The sequence below is a fragment of the Juglans regia genome, chromosome 3 (genome assembly GCF_001411555.2).
Source record: "Juglans regia cultivar Chandler chromosome 3, Walnut 2.0, whole genome shotgun sequence".
Taxonomy (NCBI): domain Eukaryota; kingdom Viridiplantae; phylum Streptophyta; class Magnoliopsida; order Fagales; family Juglandaceae; genus Juglans; species Juglans regia.
The window spans coordinates 29870120-29895484 of record NC_049903.1 but is presented as its reverse complement, the minus strand read 5'-3'; the positions used below and the strand labels follow the sequence as shown (position 1 = coordinate 29895484).

Below are 25365 nucleotides of genomic sequence, written 5' to 3'. Positions count from 1 at the left end.
GTTTCTTTTGTTTTGGGTTTCCATTTTCTCGGGTTTTGCAATGGGTTTGATCAGTTTGGGTTATGGTTCTAGCTTTCGGTTTTGTTGTGGAAAATTAAAAGTACCAATCAATTATTAAAAACGTGAATGTACTGAAGTTCAAGTCCTATATATATATATATTCAATTAGAGTAATATATTCATGTAACTATTTTATAATCTATTTTAATATCAGATTTTACAGAACTTTCTTCAATTTAAAAAAGAGTTATAAAAAAACTTGTAGGGATATCATTACTAATTTTATAAAAAAATCTTGAAGGGTTATCCTTGGTTCTTGTCATTGATTGATATGTACTTCAATTATATTTTGGTAAACTATCTTTAATTTGTGTTACATATGTCGGAGGTTGAGAGTATTGTCCTTCCAAAGATCAAGAAAGTTGAAAACAAAGATGATATGACTCCACGAGAGTTGTTTACAAAAAACCACAAGGACTTGATGAAAGAGGGTGAGATATGGATGAAGGATACAACAACTTCATGCACAGTGGTAGCCGCTCTGATTCTTACTATCATGTTCGCTGCAGCCTTTACCGTTCCAGGAGGCAACAATGACACAGGCTTGCCAATATTCTTCAATAAAAAACTGTTTAGTCTCTTTATAATAACTGATTCTCTATCACTATTTTCCTCTGCATCTTCTGTATTGATGTTCTTAGGAATCCTCACATCACGTTATGCAGAAGAAGACTTCTTAAAATCCTTGCCCACAAAGATGATAATAGGCCTTTCCACTCTTTTCTTCTCCATTGCAACCATGATGATATCCTTTTCTGCTTGTCTTTTACTTGTGCTAGGTGAAGAATCATGGATGGTTATTCCTGTGATATCTTTGGCTAGTATTCCTGTCACCCTCTTTGTGTTGATGCAATTCCCCCTTCTTGTAGACATGTATATTTCAACTTATTGATAAACCACGAAAGTCAGCAAGGGTCCGTAGGCCAAATCCGAAATATCTGGGATAAATATCTGGGAACAAGGCATGCGTAGTGCAACGTGGACGTAGGGGACGTAATGGGCGCATGAAGAAAGGGACGTGAAGAAGGAAGAAGAACGCTTGACTGGGTCGCATGGCGCTGGGTCACATGCAGTTGCAAACGGCGAATTTTACGTAGTTAGTTCCGTTGTTTTTATTTCCGTTGTAAAGCTCTGTTTTACGTGGGCATGCTCTGTTTTACGTTGTTCTGTTTTTATGTTATTCTGTTTTACATGCAAGTTGGGTTCCAAGTAATTAGCTAGCAGTTCGCCCTCAATTCCGAAATTATTGTAAGTGGCTTACTTATTTAAGTAGCCCAGATTATTAATGAAAGGCAGGAATTATTTTGCATTCTAATTGAGGTACATTCTCACCCGAAGAGAATAAATTATATTACTACTTATTTTTTGTGTTGGGACCTAACAATTGGCCTCAGAGCCAGGTTCATTTTACTATGGGAACCAATAAAGAGAGAATTGAACATCTGGAGGCTGGACTCGGTGAAGTTCAAGAGGGGCTACACCGGATGGAGCTGGGCATGGCGGATCGATTGCGACACGTTGAAGAGACTCTTAACCGTCTCTCTGATGTGCTCCTTGCCAACCAAGAACCTCCAAACCATGGTAATCCAAACCGTGAAGGTCACGAGGGGGGACGAATGGTGGTATCCTCCAAAACGGCAAAACTTGAACTTCCTCGATTTTCAGGGGATGATCCGACGGAGTGGTTCAATCGTGTGAATCAATTCTTTGAGTTCCAGAATACTCCGGAAGCCCAAAGAGTTTCTTTGGCCTCTTATCACTTGGAAGGAGAGGCTAACCAATGGTGGCAATGGATCCGCAGGACACTCCGAGAAGAAGGTCGCGCTCTCTCATGGGCAAACTTTGAAAACGACTGGGCTCGCTTTGGGCCATCAGAGTGTGAAGATTTTGATGAAGCCCTTTCAAGAATAAGGCAGGTTGGTTCCTTGCGGGACTACCAGCGGGAATTTGAACGCTTGGGCAATCGAGTTCACGGATGGACACAAAAAGCTCTCGTAGGTACGTTTATGGGAGGCTTAAAAATGGACATCTCGGATGGTATACGGATGTTTAAGCCCCAAACACTCAAGGAAGCCATTAGTTTAGCAAGAATGAAGGATGATCAATTGGCGAGACAAAGGAGATTTGTAAGACCTGCACCAACAACACGAGCTCCCTTAGCTCTTCCACCTACTAATCGGGCAGCACCACCAGGCCCTACCGCTCCAGTGCGACGGCTTACATGGGACGAAATGCAGAAGAGACGAGCTCAAAACTTATGCTTTAATTGTAATGAACGTTTCACTACAGGACACAAATGCCAGGGCCCACGAATACTCATGCTGGAGAATTGCGAGGATGATAGCAATCTACTAGGTGATGATGGGAACGTGGAACAGCCAACGGAAGAGACACACGAGGAACTTCCTGAACCCGAAATCACACTGCATGCGCTAGCAGGGTGGACTGCACCCAAAACCATGCGGGTAGCTGCTAAAATTGGCTCTCATAACATCATCGTATTAATCGACAGTGGGTCAACCCACAACTTCATCAGTGAAAGATTGGCTAACGGGTTGCGTCTACCAGTAGCGCCAACCGAAACTTTCAACGTGCGAATAGCTAATGGCGACAAACTAAAGTGCCAAGGGCGTTTCGACCAGGTACGGGTGGACTTGCAAGGCACTGTTTTTTCCTTAACTCTCTATTCCCTTCCTTTAATCGGGCTGGATTTAGTATTGGGAATCCAATGGCTGGAAATGCTAGGATCCGTGGTGTGCAATTGGAAACAGTTGACCATGGAGTTCCTTTGGGAGAACCAGACCAGACGGTTGCAAGGGGCAGATGGAGGACACATAACAGATGCATCAATGAAAGAGCTATCCAAAGAGGCTCACCAGAGCCACACGATTTTTGCCATCTGCTTACAAGTCAATACTAAGGGATCAACCGAAGAAATACATCCTGAGGTGCAGGAAATATTGCAAGAATTCTCGGAAGTATTCCAAGAGCCCTCAACTTTACCGCCAGCAAGAGACATAGACCATTTCATCACACTCAAAGAAGGAACGGAGCCGATCAATGTCAGACCATATCGGTATGCATACTATCAAAAGGAGGAAATAGAGAAGCAAGTTCAAAATATATTAAACTCAGGCCTCATCCGACCCAGTACAAGTCCATTCTCATCACCAGTTCTTCTAGTGAAAAAGAAGGATGGAAATTGGCGTTTTTGCACAGACTATCGTGCACTTAACGCCGCCACTATAAAGGATCGCTTCCCCATTCCCACAGTAGATGACATGTTGGACGAACTCTATGGTGCGTCGTACTTTACGAAGCTGGATTTAAGGGCCGGATACCATCAGGTACGAGTGAATCCTCCGGATATTCAAAAAACCGCTTTCCGCACTCATAATGGACATTACGAATATTTGGTTATGCCTTTCGGCCTGTGCAATGCACCTTCAACTTTTCAGGCTATCATGAACTCAATATTTCGTCCTCACCTTAGAAAATTCATACTAGTTTTCTTCGATGATATATTAGTCTATAGTCCTACTTGGGACCAGCACTTGTTGCATATTAAACAGGCGTTGATGATACTAAAACAGCAACAATTCTTTGTCAAAGCTAGCAAATGTGCCTTCGGACAACAAGAACTGGAATACTTGGGGCATATTGTCACCAATCAAGGAGTTAAAGTCGACGATAGCAAAATTGCCGCTATGGTGGCATGGCCACGACCCTCTAACATTTCCGAGTTACGTGGTTTTTTGGGTTTGACAGGATACTACAGAAAATTTGTCAAAAATTATGGCATTATTGCACGGACCCTCACCAATCTCCTTAAGAAGGGCCAATTCGGGTGGCATGAGGAAGCAGAAGCTGCATTTGTTGCTCTAAAACAGGCCATGACAACCACGCCCATACTTGCCATGCCCAACTTCAACGATAAATTCACGATTGAAACGGATGAATCGGGCGAAGGAATTGGAGCGGTATTAACTCAGCAAGGCAGACCAGTGGCCTTCATGAGCCGGGCACTTGGAGTGGCAAAGAAGTCTTGGTCCACATACGCCAAGGAAATGCTAGCAATTGTGGAGGCAATCCGACTGTGGCGTCCCTATCTACTGGGCAGGAAGTTTTATATCCAAACAGACCAAAGAAGCCTAAAGTATTTGCTAGAGCAACGCATCACCACACTAGAGCAACAAAAATGGGTAGCCAAACTTCTGGGCTATGACTACGAGATAACATATCGCCCAGGACGTGAAAATTCTGCAGCCGATGCCCTCTCACGAAAGCAAGGAAGCCCCATCCTCCATAATATATTTTTTTCTCAAGTCGATTTATGGGAAGAGATTAAACAAGCAGCACGGGAGGACCCTTATATCCAGTCCAAGGGCCGACTCGCAACCAACCAATCCAACGAAAACTATGTGTGGCGCAATGGCCTACTGCGCTACAAGAACAAGGTGATCGTTCCTGCTGATCCTACCTTACGGAACAAACTGCTTCACGAAATGCATGACACCAAGGTAGGCGGCCATTCTGGCATTCTGCGCACTTACAAAAAATTGGGGCAACAATTTTATTGGCCAGGGATGCTCAAATCAGTCCAAGAGTATATTAAATGTTGCGAGGTATGCCAGAAAATTAAAACAGAAACTTTGGCGCCGGCAGGACTCCTACAACCTCTACCTATTCCATGCCAAGTATGGGACGACATCACACTTGATTTTATTGAAGGACTACCAACATCGCAAGGCAAGGATACCATCATGGTAGTCGTTGACAGGCTCAGTAAGTCAGCCCACTTCCTCACCTTAACACATCCATTTACAGCTAAAGGTGTTGCAGAAAAATTTGTGGAGGGCGTTCTGAAGCTACACGGAATGCCCAGATCAATTGTCAGCGACCGCGATCCCATTTTTGTGAGCAACTTCTGGCAAGAATTCTTCAGAATGTCAGGCACCAAACTAAAGCTCAGCTCCGCATATCATCCGCAGACCGATGGCCAAACGGAAGTCGTCAATCGCTGCGTTGAACAATACCTCAGATGCTTTGTACACCAATGGCCACGAAAATGGAGCTTCTACTTACCTTGGGCTGAGTACTGGTATAACACCACGTATCATATATCGACGGGAATGACTCCTTTCCAAGCGCTATATGGTCGTTTGCCACCCACCATTCCATCATACAACGAAGGCTTCTCACCAGTGCACGAAGTGGATCAACAGTTACTGAACCGCGATCAATTACTGCAACAACTCCAGTCCAATCTTGCACGATCGGTTAACCGAATGAAGCAATTTGCAGATCAAAAGAGAAGAGAAGTGTCGTTCGAGGTTGATGACTTAGTGCTTCTGAAACTACATCCCTATCGCCAGCACACGATTTTTAAAAGAGTCCATCAGAAATTGGCTAGCCGTTTCTATGGCCCTTATAAGATTTTGCAAAAAATCGGATCAGTCGCCTATAAGCTTCAATTACCGGAAGGGTCACGTGTCCATCCCGTCTTTCATGTCTCGCTACTCAAACGATACAACACTCAAGATGACAACACACAGTACAACACGGAATTGCCACCATTCACTGATGATGGAGTCGTTGTGTTGGAACCTCAGTCTATTTTAGATCACCGTTGGATAAAACAAGGGGCTCAATTTGTAGAAGAAAGTTTGGTTCATTGGAAAAATCTACCAGCAGAAGAGGCAACATGGGAACCTACAAAACAGCTGTCGGAGATGTTTCCAGACATGGACCTTGAGGACAAGGTTCCACGTAATGGGGGGGATATTGATAAACCACGAAAGTCAGCAAGGGTCCGTAGGCCAAATCCGAAATATCTGGGATAAATATCTGGGAACAAGGCATGCGTAGTGCAACGTGGACGTAGGGGACGTAATGGGCGCATGAAGAAAGGGACATGAAGAAGGAAGAAGAACGCTTGACTGGGTCGCATGGCGATGGGTCACATGCAGTTGCAAACGGCGAATTTTACGTAGTTAGTTCCGTTGTTTTTATTTCCGTTGTAAAGCTCTGTTTTACGTGGGCATGCTCTGTTTTACGTTGTTCTGTTTTTATGTTATTCTGTTTTACATGCAAGTTGGGTTCCAAGTAATTAGCTAGCAGTTCGCCCTCAATTCTGAAATTATTGTAAGTGGCTTACGTATTTAAGTAGCCCAGATTATTAATGAAAGGCAGGAATTATTTTGCATTCTAATTGAGGTACATTCTCACCCGAAGAGAATAAATTATATTACTACTTATTTTTTGTGTTGGGACCTAACACTTATGGACCCGGAATCTTCGATAGGAAAATGGAACAGTGGTTGTAACTTATTCAATACAATCTAATGACGTTCAATTAGCGATTGAGAAGGCTGCCAACATTTATATATTTTCTTTTATATATCCATCAAGGAGAGATTATTAATATGTTAATTTGCAGTTGGATTGTGTTTCATATATACTTTGTCATTATTTTTTCGTTAGACCTATTACATTTCATCATAAGGTCATTAGTGCATAATAAATTTTGATATGCCTTTTATTTTTTTTAATTTATTTTTTTTTTTCGATTAAGATTCACCCCTTAACATTTTTAGGAATAGCCTAGCTCTCGTTCCATGTAGGCGTGCCTCAAAAGCATTTTCTTTTAAAAAAAAAAAAAAGTGGAAAGAAAAAAAATGAGAATTAATAGAAGACCTTAGCCACCTTGGAGTGGCCTCAAAATTCACCCAAACATATTAACGCCGCCAACACCAGTGATTTTCTCTACAAACTTGATTGAAAATTCTGAACTTAGTGAAAATCCACATAATATACCTATTCAAATTAAGGTTGTGATCGTAATGAGTTCCAACAAGTAGTAGGCAGATTATAATCATGAGGATTCAAACAATTACAACAATAGTATTAGGAACAGAGTTTTCTCTTACCCTTCTAAATATCTATGATATTCTCATTAATAAATAAAAGGTAATACTATTAAAATAATATTTACATAATTATTCAGGTTTATATGAGTCGAGTAGAACTATATAGAAGTTCTATCATTATAATAGATTATAATTTCAAGAGTTTCAATATTTTTTTTTAAAAATAACAAGAGTCAAGCTTACACATCATTTATCTTCAAAAACTTCTACGCGTGCATCTGAAACATTTATCACTTTCCAAACTATGTGAAAGTTTGGCTGGGAAGATCACGTTTTATTCGAATGACAACAATAGCTTATATAGTTTATATACACAATTAATTATGATACATATCTATTTACAAACTTTATATCAATAAGTACTTATGCTACTAAAAATATGTATATTATAACAAGAACTAGAGAGCCCCTCCAGACCAGATGTGGTACATTTATAGGATTTACACCCTCCAATAAGAGGGTGAAACAAATTCAACCTAGACAAATTGTAACGCCCCCAAACTACGCTTGAGATTTAATAAAACTTTAAAGTGTCGAGATATGCAGTACAAGGGTAAATACCCTCGTTCATGACAGTTAAGGATGCAATACACTTAACATGTATCTACCATTATGCAATAAATGTAGCAGATAATTTTTCTTCTTTGAGTGATACACAATGTACTAGAACACCATATCCCAAAACATAATCATAACCCCATCGTATTCACATAAACCAATAATCACATAATTCGTTTAGAAGACTAAGGCGAGTTGATGGGCTCTCCATGTGCCACTCGTAGGAGGAACTGTGCGTGAGTTCGACTGAATGTGGCCTTATGTGTCACAGGATTCACGTTTGTTATAACTATGAAATGCAACATGCAGAAAAATGGCAATAGCAACGTCTGGGAGAACGTGTTCTTCTTATCGAATGATGTGCGGTATCTCCTAATGAGAATGAAGAAATCTTTATCCCAATCATCATCCTAAGGCTAATCACTCCCCTTGCCCTCCGACCGGTCTACATCTCTGGCCTTAAACTTGACGATGTCTCGGATACGTGATGGATCCCGAGTAGCTCAGAGATGACATATGCCGATACCTCGAACTGAACACTATGTATAGTTACGGTGTGAGTAGCTGCATCTTGAAGCATCGTCAACATCTCCATGCAGAACTCGCGGACCATGGTGGGGTATATCCTTCCCCTCAGTGTGCAGATATTGGTCAAACCTCTGGAAATAAAGGCAGACCTCATCCAGACGCCATTTCTATGGGACTTGTGTGCTGTGTTAAAAGTTCCTCCATCTCAGCCTGTAATAGATAATAAAAAATATACATTCTTCATCTTATAAATCCATCAAAATTAAAAATAATAAATTGAAAATAAACATACCACTTTTTTCTTCGTCTCATTATTTTAATGGATGTCATCCTTTCTCTTATGGGTCGTGACAAACAACTGGGCTCAACTTGGCAATGTCCCAGTTGATTTCTATTGCGTCCAATATTCTAGATTAAACATATATATTGAAAACAAATAACTAAAAAATATTCAATAGTAAATAATACTAATTAAATAAATACCTCATCATTGGCATATATTGCATAATCTTTTGATCCTCCGTTGTGGACAACCACCACCTTCTTACGACACTCCTTATTTTTATTACATTTTGACTACAACATTCCAAAAATTATGAGAATGATGATTAAAATAACTAGTTGGTTGACTTTCTAAATCTATAAGAGAAATACGTGCATTGTTACCATATATTTTGGATCAAACCAAAGATTGGCCAACTACGGTAGTTGCGATAAGTCCACCATATTGGGACATGCCCTTGCCACCATTTGTGCTGTAGAGGTGTCTTTTCCATGAAGTAACTTTTTCTTCAATTCGTGCTTGTAGTCTTTCAATTTCTTCCCCAGGTTCTTCAGTATCCATTTTTTGAATGCATCAAATTTGTCATTAGGAACTTTAAACTTGCCCTACAGTCAAAATAAATTTGCACAAGTATATGTCTTGCTTTTCAACAAAATTTTCAAAATATACCTATTTAATTAATAATAATGGTTTAATAAAAGTTCTATACCATTATGAGACCCCACGCTTCCTCCTTTATGGTTTTAGGCACCGACCTCCAATCCCTATAAATTATTGGAACCAACTTATTAGTTCTCACTATTAGGCCACCAAACCTTCCACCTTTGAGTCTTGCTTTTTGATGGGTTGACCAAGATTATTGAGCTCCATATCAATTCGCTCCCCTTCTGGAAGATGCCAAATGTCATGAATCGAGTGCAATGGTCTCTTTACTCTACCTCCATTACTATCTGCAAAAATGGATTTGAGACATTACAATAATTCCTTAATTCTTAACGTACTTCTTGTTAGACCATTACACATTCTAGGTAACATGAGTGAAGTCCCACAACTTCAATCCAATTTTTTTCTCCATATCATTTCTATCAAGTGATCTAACTATTATTCTATTTTTTATGTTTTTCATTTGTTATCCGGAAGAAAGTCACCAACTTTAATATTATAACACCCCGTATTTTAGTGTATTTTTAATGAGAGAATATTTTTAATTATTCAAAAATTTATTCTTTTGTTTTAAAACTATTGGAATTTTAGTGGAGTTATTTTTATGATTTTTAGTTTACGAAAATTATTTTTTGAAATGTTTTCTCTAAATTAATTATTGTTATGCGTTTAAATTTCTTCTCAAATTAAATTAACTTATTGTTGGGTTTAATTATTTATTTTCATTTTAATCATTATGTTTGAATTATTTTATTTCACTTACTATTTTAAAATCGTTTCTGTTTGATCATTTTTGTGACCCAAGATGGGAGGATTGGACCTCATTTCGTTCCCTACATTTTCTCTTTCCTCTTTTCTTTTTCTTCTTTTCTTCTTTTCCTTTCTTTCTTCTTTCTTTTCTTCCCTGGCCTCTTCTCGCGCGCGCACGACTCTCCCCCTCCCTCTCTCCGTCCATTCCTTCATCCACCCAACCCCGCCGCCTCGAGCCGTCGTGCGCCACACTGCCCGACCCACCGTCCTCCCCAGCCACCGGTGACCACCCCGCTGTAATCTCAGCCCCAACGCGCCGCCGTTAGCTCCCACGCGCATCACCAAGCCGCGGCACTCCTTGCGCCGCCGTCGCGCCACCTCCGGCCACCATCTTCTCACCACATCATCATCGACCTCCTAGCAACCCAATGGACCCAACCTCACCTCCGATCTATCACCGGTGAAGCCCCACCATCAATATTTCCGTTTTGGGTATTTTTGCACTTAAACCACCCTTTGCGCCACCACCCACGGCCAACCACCACCATCACTAGCTTCACTGACATCCCTAGGCCCTAACCTATCAATTTCGGGTCTTCGTTTGCACCCGTTCAAAAGTGGATCTTTGATTTGGCACTGTTTTGTTGCTGCGTTGTCGCTTCATACAGCTCCGTGATCTTTCCAAAATTATATTATGTCATTGTAAGTATTTTCCAAAGAACTCTTGTGATTTAAATGTATTTTGCACTAACTCATTACACTGTATTGAATTATTGATTGGTTTTGCCGGACTGAGTCCGGGGAGTGCGAGGGTCGATTGGATTGGATGATAGAGTTGTTTGTGTGATTGGTTTATGTTACGAGATTTGTTGGCTGTTTCAGATTTAAATATTAGTGTTTTGTGTTTGACGTGGGTTATGGTAGATATTGGTGATTTTAGGAAATGATGATATATTTTGGGATTATGAAAATTTTAAGTTTTTAGGAATTAAAATAGGTTATTTAAGAAGCTTAGGCTTAAATATCGAAATCCGTGATTGATTAGAAACTTACGAAAATTATGTAATTATTTTTTTAGGTGACGATTTATAGTCGACTCGACATTTTTGGGAAAAATTCTGAAAAGCTTAGCCTCGTTTGTTTTCGGAGATGAGATGAGATGAGATGAGATTAAAGTTAAAAAGTTGAATAAAATATTGTTAAAGTATATTTTTTAATATTATTTTTGTTTTGAGATTTGAAAAAGTTGAATTGTTTATTTTATTTTGTATTGGAAGTTGGGAAAGTTGTAATGATTAGATGAGATGAGATGAGATGAGATACTTTCAAAACAAACGAGGCCTAAGTTGTCCAGGTAAATGTGGTTCCTATGCTAGATTTGCATAAAAATAAAATAGACTGAGGTTGATTGTTGAAAATATGCATGTTTTGTTATGAAAAGAGATTTGAACTACCTCAGTTATTTGTTCTGCATTACTCATGAGATTCTGTTTAAGAATAAAATATTTTCTGCATGACTGGTGTAGACATGAGCTATTTTACATTTTACTTCTGAATTGTGCAAAAGAGAGCGAATACGAAAGTTTGTGCATAAAATTATGTTTTGTGATTTCTGAAAACTCTGTTCTATTCTGATGATATTATGTACTCTGATATAATGTGATTTCTGAAAACTCTATTATGTTCTGAAGATGTTCTGTATTCTGATATGATGTAATTTCTGAAAACTTTTAGCATGACATTCTGAATCGGGATGTGGTTTGTGGATGGTGACCTATTTGACCTACCACGAGTACTAATAGTGGCTTCTGTTTGGGTTGGTACCAACTGTTCTGTTTCTTGTGCACCCACTTTGGAAACAAAGTGATTTTCTGGTGGTCTTTCCTGTCTGCACACTCAAGGCTCCGAGAATAAATAAGGGGAAGATTCACATTCTGTTTCTATTAGGTTAGCTACCGGGGTTTGCACAACCCTATCACGGGGGTTAAACATGGCCTCTGATGCAATATGATGCTCTGGTATGATGGTGGTCAGTTATGCTATGCCAAAAGAATTTGAATAAAAATATTTTGAGCTTTCGCTCTGATATTTTTATAATATGTTCTGGCTCTGCATTATGAAAATAAAGTGTTTTGTTCTGCATTTTGAAATCTGTAAATGCTCATGTTTGCATACTAGTATATGTTCTCTGCTTACTGAGTTGTTGATAACTCACCCCCTTTTATCTCCAATATTTTCAGATGATTTTTGGATATTTCAGCTGAGGATCAAGCTATGAAGAATTGGGTGAGATGACTTAGGAATAGTGGATTAAGAATAGAAAATTTTCGATGGGTGTTGGTGATTTTTGATAATTATATTGTTGAAATGTGAGTTTAAGTGATATGTAGAGAAGTTGGTAATTTTTGGGGTTACTGTATTGAGGATTTTATATACAAGTATGTGTGGTTAATTAAATTTAAAGTGCTTACGTTTGACTTGAAGCTTTTGGAAGGGTATTAGTAACGTTGGAGTTGATTATCAGATAATATGAGTTAACTCTCCGGACCCTCGGAGACGGGGCGTTACAAATATGGTAGTTTCTAGTTTATGCAAGGAGTTCTACAAGGGTAACGTTACTTTACCATGTTATTCGTATATATTTTGTGAAGCCCCATGCATAATCGCAACGTACCTTTTAACATGAAATCCATAAAATATAAAACTACGATATAATTATCCTCCAAAGTCAAATGCTTAAAAATTCTTCCAAATAGAATAAACTAAACATTGTAAAAAAAAATCTTTGAACTCATACTAACCCACTTATACCACCTTTCTCTTATAATCCTGTCATGTGTCATCTATTCTAATTGTTATAACCACAAAGTATCTAAAAAAATAGGGGACAAAAGGTGAGTCCACCGAATCAAAAGGTAGCAAACCTATAGTAGTGTGTAAACGTGAGCCAGCTACAGAATGTAGAAGCAAAAAATTCTCAAAAACAATAGCAATTATATTTTCTGAAACATTTATTTGTCAAATAATATATACAAAAGACCTTACACACAAGCATATTAAACAACATCAGAAACAAAACAGAGTCCATGCTTACTCCCATGACAGGGTTGTGCATGTTTGTGGATAGCCAAACAAAATGTAGATAAATGTTTTGTCACCAAAATGAGTGCACTCGAGACAAAGGCCGTATTTACTCCTATGGTAGGATTGTACATATCTGTTATTAGCTATGTAGAACATAAATCCCTATTTTGTCACCAAAGTAAGTGCACTCAAAACAGAGGCCATGTTTACCCCATGGTAGGTTTGTGCATTTTCCAGATAGCAAAGCAGAACATAAATCACCAAATCACCAAAGCAATTGCACTCAAAATAGAGGCCACTATTATTTCCCATGGTAGGGTTAGAATCCACTATTATATCCCTTGGTGGGGCAAGAAATGAGAGACCACTATTATATTAGGGGTGACAATATGTGACACGACTCGTTAACCCAACAAGAACATGACACGATAAAAGTAGGTTAGGGTTTAGCTTTAACGGGTTTGGGTCAAAACGGGTTGAGCTGTTAAGACACGATTGCTTAACGGGTTGATAACGTGTTAACCCATTATGACCCGTTATGACTCATTAAAAAAGTTAAAGTTACAATTATACCTTTATACCTTAAAATCAAATTATTAGGATTTTAATTTCAATATTTTTATTGTTAGAATTGTAATTTTGGACTTGTAGCTAGTTTTATATTTTTTTATACATATTGTGATTTTAACATTTATATAAAATTATGCTAAACTTAACTAGGTCAAATGGGTTCATTTCGAGTATATTCAACCTATTTACATAAACGAGTCAAAACGGGTTGATATTACATGACCCATTATATTAATGGGTCGTGTTAGGGTTTGAGATTTTAACACGATAAGCTTAACAGGTCGGGTTAGGGTTGACCCATATAATATAATATACATGTCTTGACACAACACAAACATGACCCGTTAATACAATTTGACACCCTTAATTATATCTCGTGGCCGGGCTAGAAATCGGACAGAACAAAATCTTATACTTTAGGGGTTTCAAATACAATGCAATAACATAAATAGTATACTAAACAGATAATATCGTAGAATCAGATCAACGTTTTAGATTTCATCTTAGTCAGTTTTTGGCAAAACTTACCGTAGGAGCATTGCTTACCTTAATTTTACACATTCTCTAAATTTCCCCAAAACAGGGCCAAACGAATATCATTCCTCAACCTTTAAAATAGGCATGTAATTTGTGTAAATTTATACTTAAGCATGTACTTGCAATTAAAACCTAAAATATTTAATTAACCTTTATTTTTGTAACCATTAAAATCCTCATAATCCTAAAACTATGTCCACATCCACACATTTGTTTTCTCTTGATTTTATTATAGGAAATAATAGTAAATAATAACTACGGTCAACATGACTAGTAGACATTGAAAATATATCATCAAAGAGTGTTTCATAGATTTTGCGATACATTTCTCTTATTTCTTTGGTTCTCCCAGACAGGGTTTAAGGTTTGTTTTCTTCTTCTTTATACAGGTCCTCTTTGTAAGGAAGAGATCCTATATAAAGTAATAAGAACATAGGTCCTCTTTATATAAATTGAAATACACTAGATGAAGATCAAGGCCAACGTTGTTTACCATTTTCTATCATCTTTCAGTAGCATTTAGCACTGGCATGGTGATAAAAATACATATTATTAATACTCTATTTCACTTGCGGGTCAAACTCTCCCAACATATGGAATATTTATTTAGAATGAATTGAAAGGTCAAGGTTCAAATTCAGGAATTCTATTGAAATACCATGCATGTGAAAATCCTTGTCCTGAAAGACTTAAGTCAAAGGGAAGAGATAAAATTTACTTATTTATATCCATAACAGGAAATTGAAATGCGTATCATGATGTCAATATATCTTTCAAGTTTCATCTAATTGTAAATATATTTCTTGATTTCGACAGATTGAACATGGCTACAAGTATGCTCTCAAGCACAATTGTTCTTGAGGTTCTTAGAAATGAAAATTACGCGAACTAGAGTGCTTGCATTAAAAACTATCTCTTGGCTCAAGATCTTTGGGATATTTTTGAAACAACCACAGAACCTCCAAAACCAGAAGATGATGCAGTGGAATTCAAAGCTTGGAGGAAGAAGAATGCTGCAGCTTTGCATGCAATTTAGATTTCATGTGGGGTGGAAATACAATCTCAGATCAATGATATAAATTCTGCTAAAACAGTTTGGGATATGTTGCCTAAATTAGTGCAGCAACCACCATCGAAAGGAGCTAGTTATAACCCAGTGGCTGAGTAGGGAAACTCATTGAATATCATATTCGGTAATGTTCACGAGGAAGGATCAATGATTGCACCTGATCAAAAGGTTGAACCAAGAAGCTCCTCAAACAACCAAGGACTCTCTGTCTCTTTCTCAAGCAACAATAACATTATTGAACCCAAGAAAAAAACAAACATAAGATTACAATTAGGGACAAGGAAGACAAAATGATGACATTCCCATTTTTGAACGAGTTGTTTTCTTCTTTTTCTTTTCTTGTTTATTGTTGTTTGTGCAAAGTTTTGGCAAATTTGATTAAATTCTACTGTGAAAGCAATATTTTGTGATTACCTTTTAGGAGCAATTTTCTTGTTACTATTAACGAAACTAATAGCATAGATAAATTTTCTTTGTTGTTTACTCTATTCTAAACAAGTGCAAGATATAAAATAGAAGCATAAGCCATGGAGGCATGTAGGATTACTATAGGTGAATGTGATATACTCGAGGGGACCATCGAGATTGGCTAGAAACCTCTAAGACAGGCTTGAGGATGTCCTCAAAGATTGGCTCGTGGAGGTCCCTTCGAGTAAAATATTTTCCTTTTAAACTAGGTGTGCCGAGTGTGTGTACAAAAAAGACCAATTTTTGGGCAAAAGCATAGGAACATTACTTACCTGATATTTTACACTGTACTATCTAAACCTCATAACAAAAAAGTAGTAGAATTACGACCTAGATAACAAAATCAAACCATACCAATATTTAACCAACTTAAATAACAAAATTTTATAATCCAAACCATAGGTAAAAAAGAATTGAAATACTTGGGCCCATATGCAACCCAATCTAATTTAGTCCACTAGATGCCTCAAGTTTATAGTGGCCCAAGCACAACGTACCACAAAGGTTGTAACATCCCAATGGAAGGCCCAAACCACATTGTGTATACTCCAAAATGACTAGTCAATGATACAATTGGAGCTCCATTGGAACCTTAAAAAGAACAAGAACTTCTCCTTCCCAAGCAATGTGGGATCCCATACACCACCTACCCTTATCTGTATCATATGGGATATCACAATTTACCCCCCTTAAATTCCCGACGTCCTCGTCGGGCCTGTCCATTGTAGGTGGCATGGCTCAAGTCTCACATTTCTGGTTGGGATTATCTTTGATACCATTTGTAACATCCCAATGGAAGACCCAAACTACATTGCGTATACTCCAAAATGACTAGTTAATGATACAATTGGAGCTCCATTGGAACCTTATAAAGAGTAAGAACTTCTCATTCCCAAGCAATGTGGGATCCCATACACCACCTACCCTTATCCATATCATATGGGGTATCACAAAGGTACTACTCCACCACAAGGTTAATCATCTTCCTCGGATTCATTTATAATTCCGGAAGTTTAAAACACCAATCCACAAATATTGGTTGTTCGGCCACATCCATTATATATTAAACCTTTTTTGGACACTTGAGGATATCTATTATTGTTGATTTTTTCTTTCCACTTTATATGTACATTGAATTGTGTATGAATGATGACAAGATAATGTTTGAAATGGACATGAATTTCAACCCAAGCCATTATATCATTAGCCTAAGTAATCCCTATTAAAGATCATGATAAATGAAGTTACAAGTGTTGTATGTAGTACATAAAAATAATTTTGTTGGTTATATAACAAATGACCCCCTTGGCTCGCATTGTTAACATTGATATAATGAATTCATATTATGCATTTTGGGCTAAGAATGTATTCTGAAATTGAACGTGAATAGTTTGGTTATTCTCTTGTAATAAGCCAATATTAGAATCTTCTTTCTAGCTAAAGCAAAATATTGTTTTATGGGTGAATATGGGCAAAATGGGAGAATATAAGAGCTTTATTCTAATTAGATGTTCCACATGCCCATATCTCAATACGTTTGTACTAGCCCAAATCAAATCGGTTATTTAATGAGTTATAATGGGATAAAACCACAACTAGAGTTTCCATGATGGCTAAGAAATATTTTCAAGTACTAAGACGGTTAATAATTCTCCCCTATAACATAATTGTGCCCTAGCTATTAGGAGAAACTCATATGAAAAGTTGTTAGGGTGATAATCATTCTCTTGTAGTTAGGTCAACTCTCCATCAAGTTACAATGGAGAGAGGTATGTTTTCTAACTCATATAATTGTATTGGATATTGTGGTTCAGATCGAAGATCCTAATATTAATGTTTGATGTTAAAATATTTAACAAATTAGGTATGCAATAGGCATGTCAATATGTAATCAATAGGAATGTAATTTAATACTTTGTTAATAAGAGTTGTGAAAAACATGCGAATGTCGAACACTTGAATGTTTTGTGCCATGACAGGATAGCACTCTATGGTTCGGATGTGTGTATGTATTGATCTTGACGGCCTAGGCGGGTGCAAGTGTGCACTCGCTTCTCTTGTTGGCTTGTCATTGGGAGATGGGAGGAGCTCCCTTGAAATGGGGAGCTCACCATGAGGGCAGATGTGAGAGCTCATGTAAACAAGGAGCTTACCATTAATGCCAGAAAGGCAAGCTCGTCATGCGAGCACTGTACTCCATGTCCCTTGCTGCCTCATGCAAGTTACTCCAATGGTCTTGGACCAGCAGAGTTCTTTAGGTGAGTTTTCCCATGGGTTTAGGATTAGTTGTTATAATTTCTAAACAAAGACGGTATGTTCATGGGCAAATTGAAATAATAACAAAAGGAGACATACATGAAGAGATTGATGAGAGAGGACTTGGCTCTTCATTTCTTTTTATATTTCTCTGGGTCATGTGACCATTTCTCAAAGAGGAACAACTCAATCTCACAGAAGACGTCAACCATTGATGTTGACTTTAAAACCCAAAAGTCAATGGTAATCAGATGATCGAATCTTGGTGGTGACAGTGTTGAACTACCCTTAATAAGAGAAAATGAATGAACTTGTAAAAAAAAAAATGAGACTAATACTTGCGTGGTTTCACATTAATGAAGCCCGCGACCATAGTCTAGAAGAGAAATTCACTATATATGAATCGAATATGTGCAAAATACAATGTAGTCTTGATTTTTTCCTTTGTTACAAGTTGAAATAAGTTAGAATTTAAATCAATGATTTTAATGTCAACACATTGTGACGGGATGAGAATATTACACAATTCATATATATATTTGCTAGGTTATTAATTAATAATTCTCCGTCGTTTGTTGCGAGCTTATTTGCTACACCTCCTGACAAACAACTCATTGCACGTTTGATCGTTGATTGAAAATTCATATGATATTCAAGCAATTTTTGTGACTTATTTATAGTTCTTTTCTCACCATATTATAGCTAGCTTGCTAGAGACGTTTTAGGCATATATGTTTCCTCCCTAAACATGGCATGCTTCTTGTTCGTACTAACTCTAATGATCATCTAATTTACATACACACACATATCATCATGTACTCAACTCTGACATGCATCTAGCAGCCCAAAACGAATAAATAGTTTGATTTCATTTTATTATAAGAAAACAAGGCAAACTTGGCGCAAGGAGGCAAAACATAATTAATACTTGCAACGCGGACTACTATATGGGGTATGCGCCACTACACATGTAAGGCCCAGTTTTCTTTTTTCTTTTTATTTGTGAGGCTCGGATCGTGCCCGAGGGCCCATCCCATTTCCGTGGAGGAGTGCGAACGGCGCCGTTTTGGGGGTAAGTATCTTCTTCCTCAACTTTTCTTTTTCCCCCGATTCCTTCTCCCCCTCTTTCTCTTTCAGTTTCTTTTCTTTTCTGGGTTTCCCTCGTTCAAACATCTCTCTCACACGTAACCCACATTCACTTCCCGATTTCAACTTTCCCTTTCGTTTGGTCTGTTTTCGTGAGTCTGAATTCCATGCCCTAACTTTTCTCCATTTTATTTTTCCTCACATTCGGTTTTCTCTCAAAGTCGACGCCTCTCTCTCGCGTTCCTCCATCTTTGTAGTTTAGCGTTTCTCTCTTTAAACTCGTCTCTTCTCTCCCTCTTGCACAGTGTCGTCATCTTCAGGTATCTCCCTTTCCTCTCAAGTCGATGCCTTTCCTTTTATTTTTATTTTATTTTTTCTTCATTTTATCCTCTGTTTCAATGAGCTGCCGCGTGGGGTTTTTCCAGGTGGTGTTGCTGTGTTTTCTCTCTACTGGTTTAGATGCTCACCCACTCTCGCTTCTCTTTTGTTCTCTCCCATCTGTGAAGTGGTTAATCTCCTTGCCATAGTGTTGACGCCGAGCTCTGTCAAACGGGTAAGGAAACCGAGTGCTGTTTTACATTCCTTTTTCATGGTGTGAATTCGTGGCTTTTGATGTTATGATCATTGGAAAATCTCTACTGTTTATAATCAAATTTGGGGGCTTTGTAATCTGATGGTGTTTTGGTGTTGAAGAATAATTATAAAGTGTGGCTTTTGGGTTTTGAAGAGGTGGTGTGGGAGGAGTTTTGAAATTGTGTAATGTTGTTTTGGTTAAATTGTTGGTGGTTGCTTGGGGTTATGAGCTGCTGAAATGAGTGTGAGTTATTGATTATTTGAGTTGACATTGGTTTTGGTGGGCATAGAGGACAATATCAAAATTAGTATATGGTATTTTGGGTTGAAGTGCGGGCTATCCAGATTACTATATGGTTGTCTTAGTGAGTTGTTTTTGCTATAATATGGTTTGGGATTTTGGGTTTTAATTATTTAGATGAAAGTTGTGTCAATTGTCTTTTAACACTCAGTGTATATTTATTTTCTATCAATAGGTGACGAGATTTTTAGAGGTCGAATTCAAGACAGATAATACGCTGCAGGAGTCAGGTAAGCGAGGTTCCTATGCTAGGCTTTATACAAGTTATTAAGACTGAGGTTGACTTTCTAAAAACTTTACATATTTTGTGATGAAATGAGAACTTAGGAAAACAAAACCAACCTCAGTCGTTTATTTGCATACTCATGAAATGTGTGTGGAAAAGGAAAATTATTTTCTGACATGCATTGTGTAGACATGAGCTAAATTTTGTTATGATGTCTCTGAAATCTTAAAAAGAGCGGTATTTGAGAATTCTGAAAAATTATGCATTTATTTAGAAAGATGCTCCGACTTTTGTTTTCAGTATGTAAGAATGACCTGGTTATGTTCTGGTATTATGTTCTGTTTTGATATGGCATCTGAAAACCTTTGGCATGGTGTACTGATTTTGTATCTGACTTTGTCTCTGCTCTGTTATGCTTTGCTATGTTTGGGTTGGTACCAACTTCTCCATCTCTGAGTGCACCTGTAATGCCCCGTATCTGGAAGGGTCGGAGAATTACTACCTGTCACTTACAAACCTATCTCTTCAAGCACCTAAAACTCCAAAGACTTCATAAATAGCACACCATCTCATATTTCCAAATAACCATAATACAAACTCCATAAATCATCATTATAAAATATCATAAACCAAAGGGGTCCACAATTTTCCAATAATCTCTACGAAATAAACCAATACATCTTTAAATCACAATAGGTCCAAACAACTCAAAGAACTTCAAATACTCAAGTTATACTCTTCTACTAACACATGGACTTGACCTTCTATCCATATCTAGTCAAACTTCAATTTCTAATCCAGACCCCCAGCTGGGTAATCCGTGTCATCTAAAAATATATGAAGATAAGGGGTGAATTATCAACAACTCAATAAGCAGAGAACATATACTAGTATGTAAACATGAGCCTTTTCAGAAAGTTCAGTATGCAGAAACAAAACATTTTATTTTTTTATGCAGATCTCAGAAAAACGTGTTATCAGAAAATCAGAGCAACCTTTCAATATTTTCATACTCAAAATCAACTATTCATATTTAAAGATCCGTTTCATATTCAAAAACGCTTTGGCATGACATAACTGAACATCTTCATCTTATCATTTCATATTGTATCATATCATATACCACGTTTAACCCCCGTGGTAGGGCTGTGTTATCCCCGGTGGCCAAACAAGGCAGTGTCATATGGTGAACTTCCCCTTTTTCAATCTCGGAGCCCCGAGTGTGCACACAAGAAATAACACGTAAAAAGACCACTTTGTTTCCAAAGTGGGTACACTCATATCATAACATATCATGTTGGTACCAACCCTATCACGTGAACCAGTATCATCATATCTTTTTTTTTTTTTGGACAACAACGGATCTCATTCCATTCATTTAAAGAGGACATACAAATTTGACTTCAAACAACAAGTCAATTACAAACGTTAATAGAATCTCAGTACACTATTGTGACTGACATGGTCTAGTCCAGACGGCTTATCTCTAAAGACCGAAATCTAAGAGATAGCACAACTCTGTTCCCGACAGAGTTCACATTAACCAAACATAAAACTCCATACCCAACTAGATTGAGTATGGAGAAACCAAACCCCAACATCCTTTGGACCTAAGTCTGAAGGGACAAACGTTTTTGGGTTTTTTTGTTTTCTTGAAAATAAAGACAAGGCATAAATAAATTACATTGAGAAAACACTGTAAAAAGGGAAAAACAATGCACAAAAATGCCTCAGAAGGGAAAACCGACAGTCGATCTTGGAAGATCCGGAGTCGCCGGTTCAGGAGCAGCCGCGTGTCGCAACGGCGAAGAGCTCCTTGGTGGCGCGTGAAGGACACGCGCCGACGAGCTTGGAATTTTCGTCCCGCGCGTTCAGGCTACACTCCACTCCGGTTGGAGCCGTGTTCGGTGGACGTGTAGATCAGCGGCTGGGCAACCTCTTGGTGGGGCGCGTGTTGACTATAGGGACCCGAAAGATCACGAACGGCGATTCTCCCTTTGTTTGGCCTGGAAAAAACAAAAAAACTAAAAACAAATACAAAAAAAACCAGAAGGGGGAGGGAAGAGTGAGGGGGGAAGGAGCCGAAACTCCCACCCCCTCAAGCCGGTCAGAAAGTTTTAGAGAGAGCGGGAGTTTTAGAGAGAGCATCCGAGAGCTTATGTGGGAGTTGTATTGAGTTCCCGATATTCAACTATATTAATTATGCAGTATCATCATATCAGAACCATATTCAGAATCAGATTCAGAACAAAAAAGTATGCCAAAGTTTTATCATATCCATATCATATCAAAACACGTGCGAAACATATTCATATCATTTCCATTTGATCAAAAACAGATCCAAATTATTTCATATCACATGCATAAAAATCTCAAATGATATCATATTCGCTCTTTTGCATATTTCATAAACATGTCAAATATTGCTTATGTCTACACTATTCATGTCAAAAACATTTTTTTTCTCTTTCATACATATCTCATGAGTGAATGCAAAACATATACTGAGGTTGTTTTTCACATTTTCTTTTTAAAACAACATGCACATTTTTTTACAAACCAACCTCAGTTCATTTCTTTTTATGCAAATCTAGCATAGGAATCCCGCTTATCTGGACTTCTTAGCTTTTCAAAAATTTCTCAAAAAAATGTCGAGTCGACTATAAATCGTTGCCTATAAAAAATAATCACGTAATTTCTGTAAGTTTCCAATCAATCACGTATTTCGATATTTAAGCTTAAGCTTCAAAAATAACCTAATTTAATTCCTCAAAACTTAAAACCATCATAATCCCAAAATATATCATCACTTTCTAAAATCATCAATATCCATCATAACCAACGTCAACCTCAAAACACCAATATTTAAACCCGAAACATCTAACAAATCTCACATCATAAACAAATCACACGAACAACTCCATAATCCAATCCAATCGACCCCCTTACTCCTTAGACTCAGTCTCGCACAACCAATCAATTCACAGTAAATATGAGTTAGCGCAAAAATACATTTAAATCTCAAAATTTCTTTGGAAAAATACTTACAATGCTATAATATAATTTTTGAAAGATCACGGAGGTGCTAGAAGTGGCGGCACAACAATGGAATAGTGCAAAATGTACTGTGGCCGTGGGTCTCAAAAACCCACTTTTGAACAGGGAGAAACCAAGACCTGAGATTGATAGGGAAGGGCTTAGAGATATTGGTGAAACCAATGGTGGTGGTGGTTGGCTGTGGGTGGCGGCATAGAGGGTGGTTGAAGACTAAAATGTCCAAAATGAAAATGTTGATGAATGTGCTTCACCGATGGCAAATCGGGACTGAGGATGTGTGCATTAGGTTGCTAGGAGGTTGAGGATAAAGTGGTGAAGAAATGGTGGGCAGAGGTGGCATGACGGCGGTGCTGGAGCGAAGAGAGGGCTACAACTGTCGATGTGAAGTTAACAGTGGCAGAGGGCACAAATCGGAGAGTGAGTCGCCAACCGGAGGAGAAAGAATCGGGGAAAAGAAAAGTTGAGGAAGAATGCCACCCCAAAACAGCGCCGTTCGCACTCCTCCACGGAAATGGGATCAGGCACGATCGAGCCTCACAAATAAAAGAAAAAAAGAAAACTAGACACATGGCAGTGGCGCATTACCCCATATAGTAGTCCGCGTTGCAAGTATTAATTATGTTTTGCCTCCTTGCATAAGTTTGCCTTGTTTATAATAAATGAAATCAAACTATTTATTCGTTTTTTGGGCTGCTGGGTATGTCAAGTTGAGTACATGATGATATGTGTGTATGTAAAATTAGATGATCATTAAGTTAGTACAGTGAACAAGAAGCATGCCATGTTTAGGGAGGAAACATATAATACCTAAAACGTCTCCTATAACTAAGCTAGCTATAATATGGTGAAAAAATTTATAAATAGGGTACAAGTGCTTGAATATCTATATGAATTTTTCAATCAACGATCAAACGTGCAATAGGTTGTTTGTCAGGAGGTGTAGCAAATAAACTCTTAACAAACGACGGAGGTATTAATTAATAGCAAATATATATGGCATTGTAACGTATTCTCATCCCGTCACAATGTGTTGACATTAAAATCATTGATTTAAAATTCTAACTTATTTCAGCTTGTGACAAAGGAAAAAATCAAGACTACATTTGTATTTTTACATATTCGATTCATATATAGTGAATTTCTCTTATAGACTGTGGTTGCAGGCTTGATTAATGTGAAACCACTCAAGTATTAGTCTCATTTTTTTTTTTACAACTTCATTCATTTTCTCTATAACGATAGTTCAACACTGTCACCACCAAGATTCGATCATTTGATTACCATTGACTTTTGGGTTGGAAAGTCAACATTAATGGTTGGCGTCTTCTTGAGATTGAGTTGTTCCTCTTTGAGAAATGGTCGCATGACCCCGGAGAAATATTAAAAGAAATGAAGAGCCAAGTCCTCTCATCAATCTCTTCATGTCTATCTCCTTTCGTTATTATTTCAATTTGCCCATGAACATACCGTCTTTGTAATTTAGAAATTATAACAACTAATCCTAAACCCATGGGAAAGCTCACCAAAAGAACTCTGCTGGTCCAAGACCATTGGAGTAACTCGCATGAGGCAGCAAGGGACGTGGAGTACAGTGCTCGCATGCCGAGCTTGCCTTTCTGGCATGCATGGTAAGCTCCTTGTTTACTTGAGCTCTAACATCTACCCTCATGGTGAGCTCCCCATTTCAAGGGAGCTCCTCCCATCTCCCAATGAAAAGCCAACAAGAGAAGCGAGTGCACACTTGCACCCGCCTAGGCGGTCAAGACTAATACATATGCACATCCGAACCATAGTGCTATCCTGTTATGGCACAAAACATTCAAGTGCTCGACATTCGCATGTTTTTCATGACTGATCTTATTAACGAAGTATTAAATTGCATTGCTATTGATCACATATTGACATGCCTATTGCATAACTAATTTGTTAAATATTTTAACATCAAACATTAATATTAGGATCTTCAATCTGAACCACAATATCCAATTAATACAATTATACGAGTTAGAAAACATACCTCTCTCCATTGTAACTTGATGGAGAATTGACCTGACTACGAGAGAATGATTATCACACTAACAACTTTTCATATGAGTTTCACCTAATATCTAGGGCACAATTATGTTATAGGGGAGAACTATTAACCATCTGTAATTGAATAGATTAATTTCTTGGCCATCATGGAAACCCTAGTGTGGTTTTAACCCATTATAACTCATTAAATAACCGATTTGATATGGACTAGTACAAACGTATTGAGATATGGGCATGTGGAACATCTAATTAGAATAAGCCTCTTATATTCTCCCATTTTGCCCATAGACACCCATAAAACAATATTTTGCTTTAGCTAGAAAGAAGATTCTA

At 37.9% G+C, this 25365-nt stretch overlaps 1 protein-coding gene across 1 annotated transcript; it reads left to right on the top strand.

The window, feature by feature from the left end:
• The first annotated feature begins 372 nt into the window (after window positions 1-372).
• Window positions 373-6405, top strand: LOC108986231 (ankyrin repeat-containing protein NPR4-like). The gene is made up of 2 exons (XM_018958791.2): window positions 373-945; window positions 6341-6405. The coding sequence occupies exons 1-2, from the start codon at window positions 380-382 to the stop codon at window positions 6384-6386; spliced, it is 612 nt and encodes a 203-aa protein (XP_018814336.1). The 5' UTR covers window positions 373-379; the 3' UTR covers window positions 6387-6405.
• Window positions 6406-25365: the final 18960 nt, after the last annotated feature.

What these genes read in the sequence shown, in the direction of transcription:
- LOC108986231 (XM_018958791.2), top strand. Translation starts at nt 380, where the DNA reads ATGTCGGAGGTTGAGAGTATTGTCCTTCCAAAGATCAAGAAAGTTGAA. An exon ending in GTAGACATGTATATTTCAAC is followed by an intron (nt 946 to 6,340) that starts TTATTGATAAAC and finishes GGGACCTAACAC; the next exon opens with TTATGGACCCGGAATCTTCG.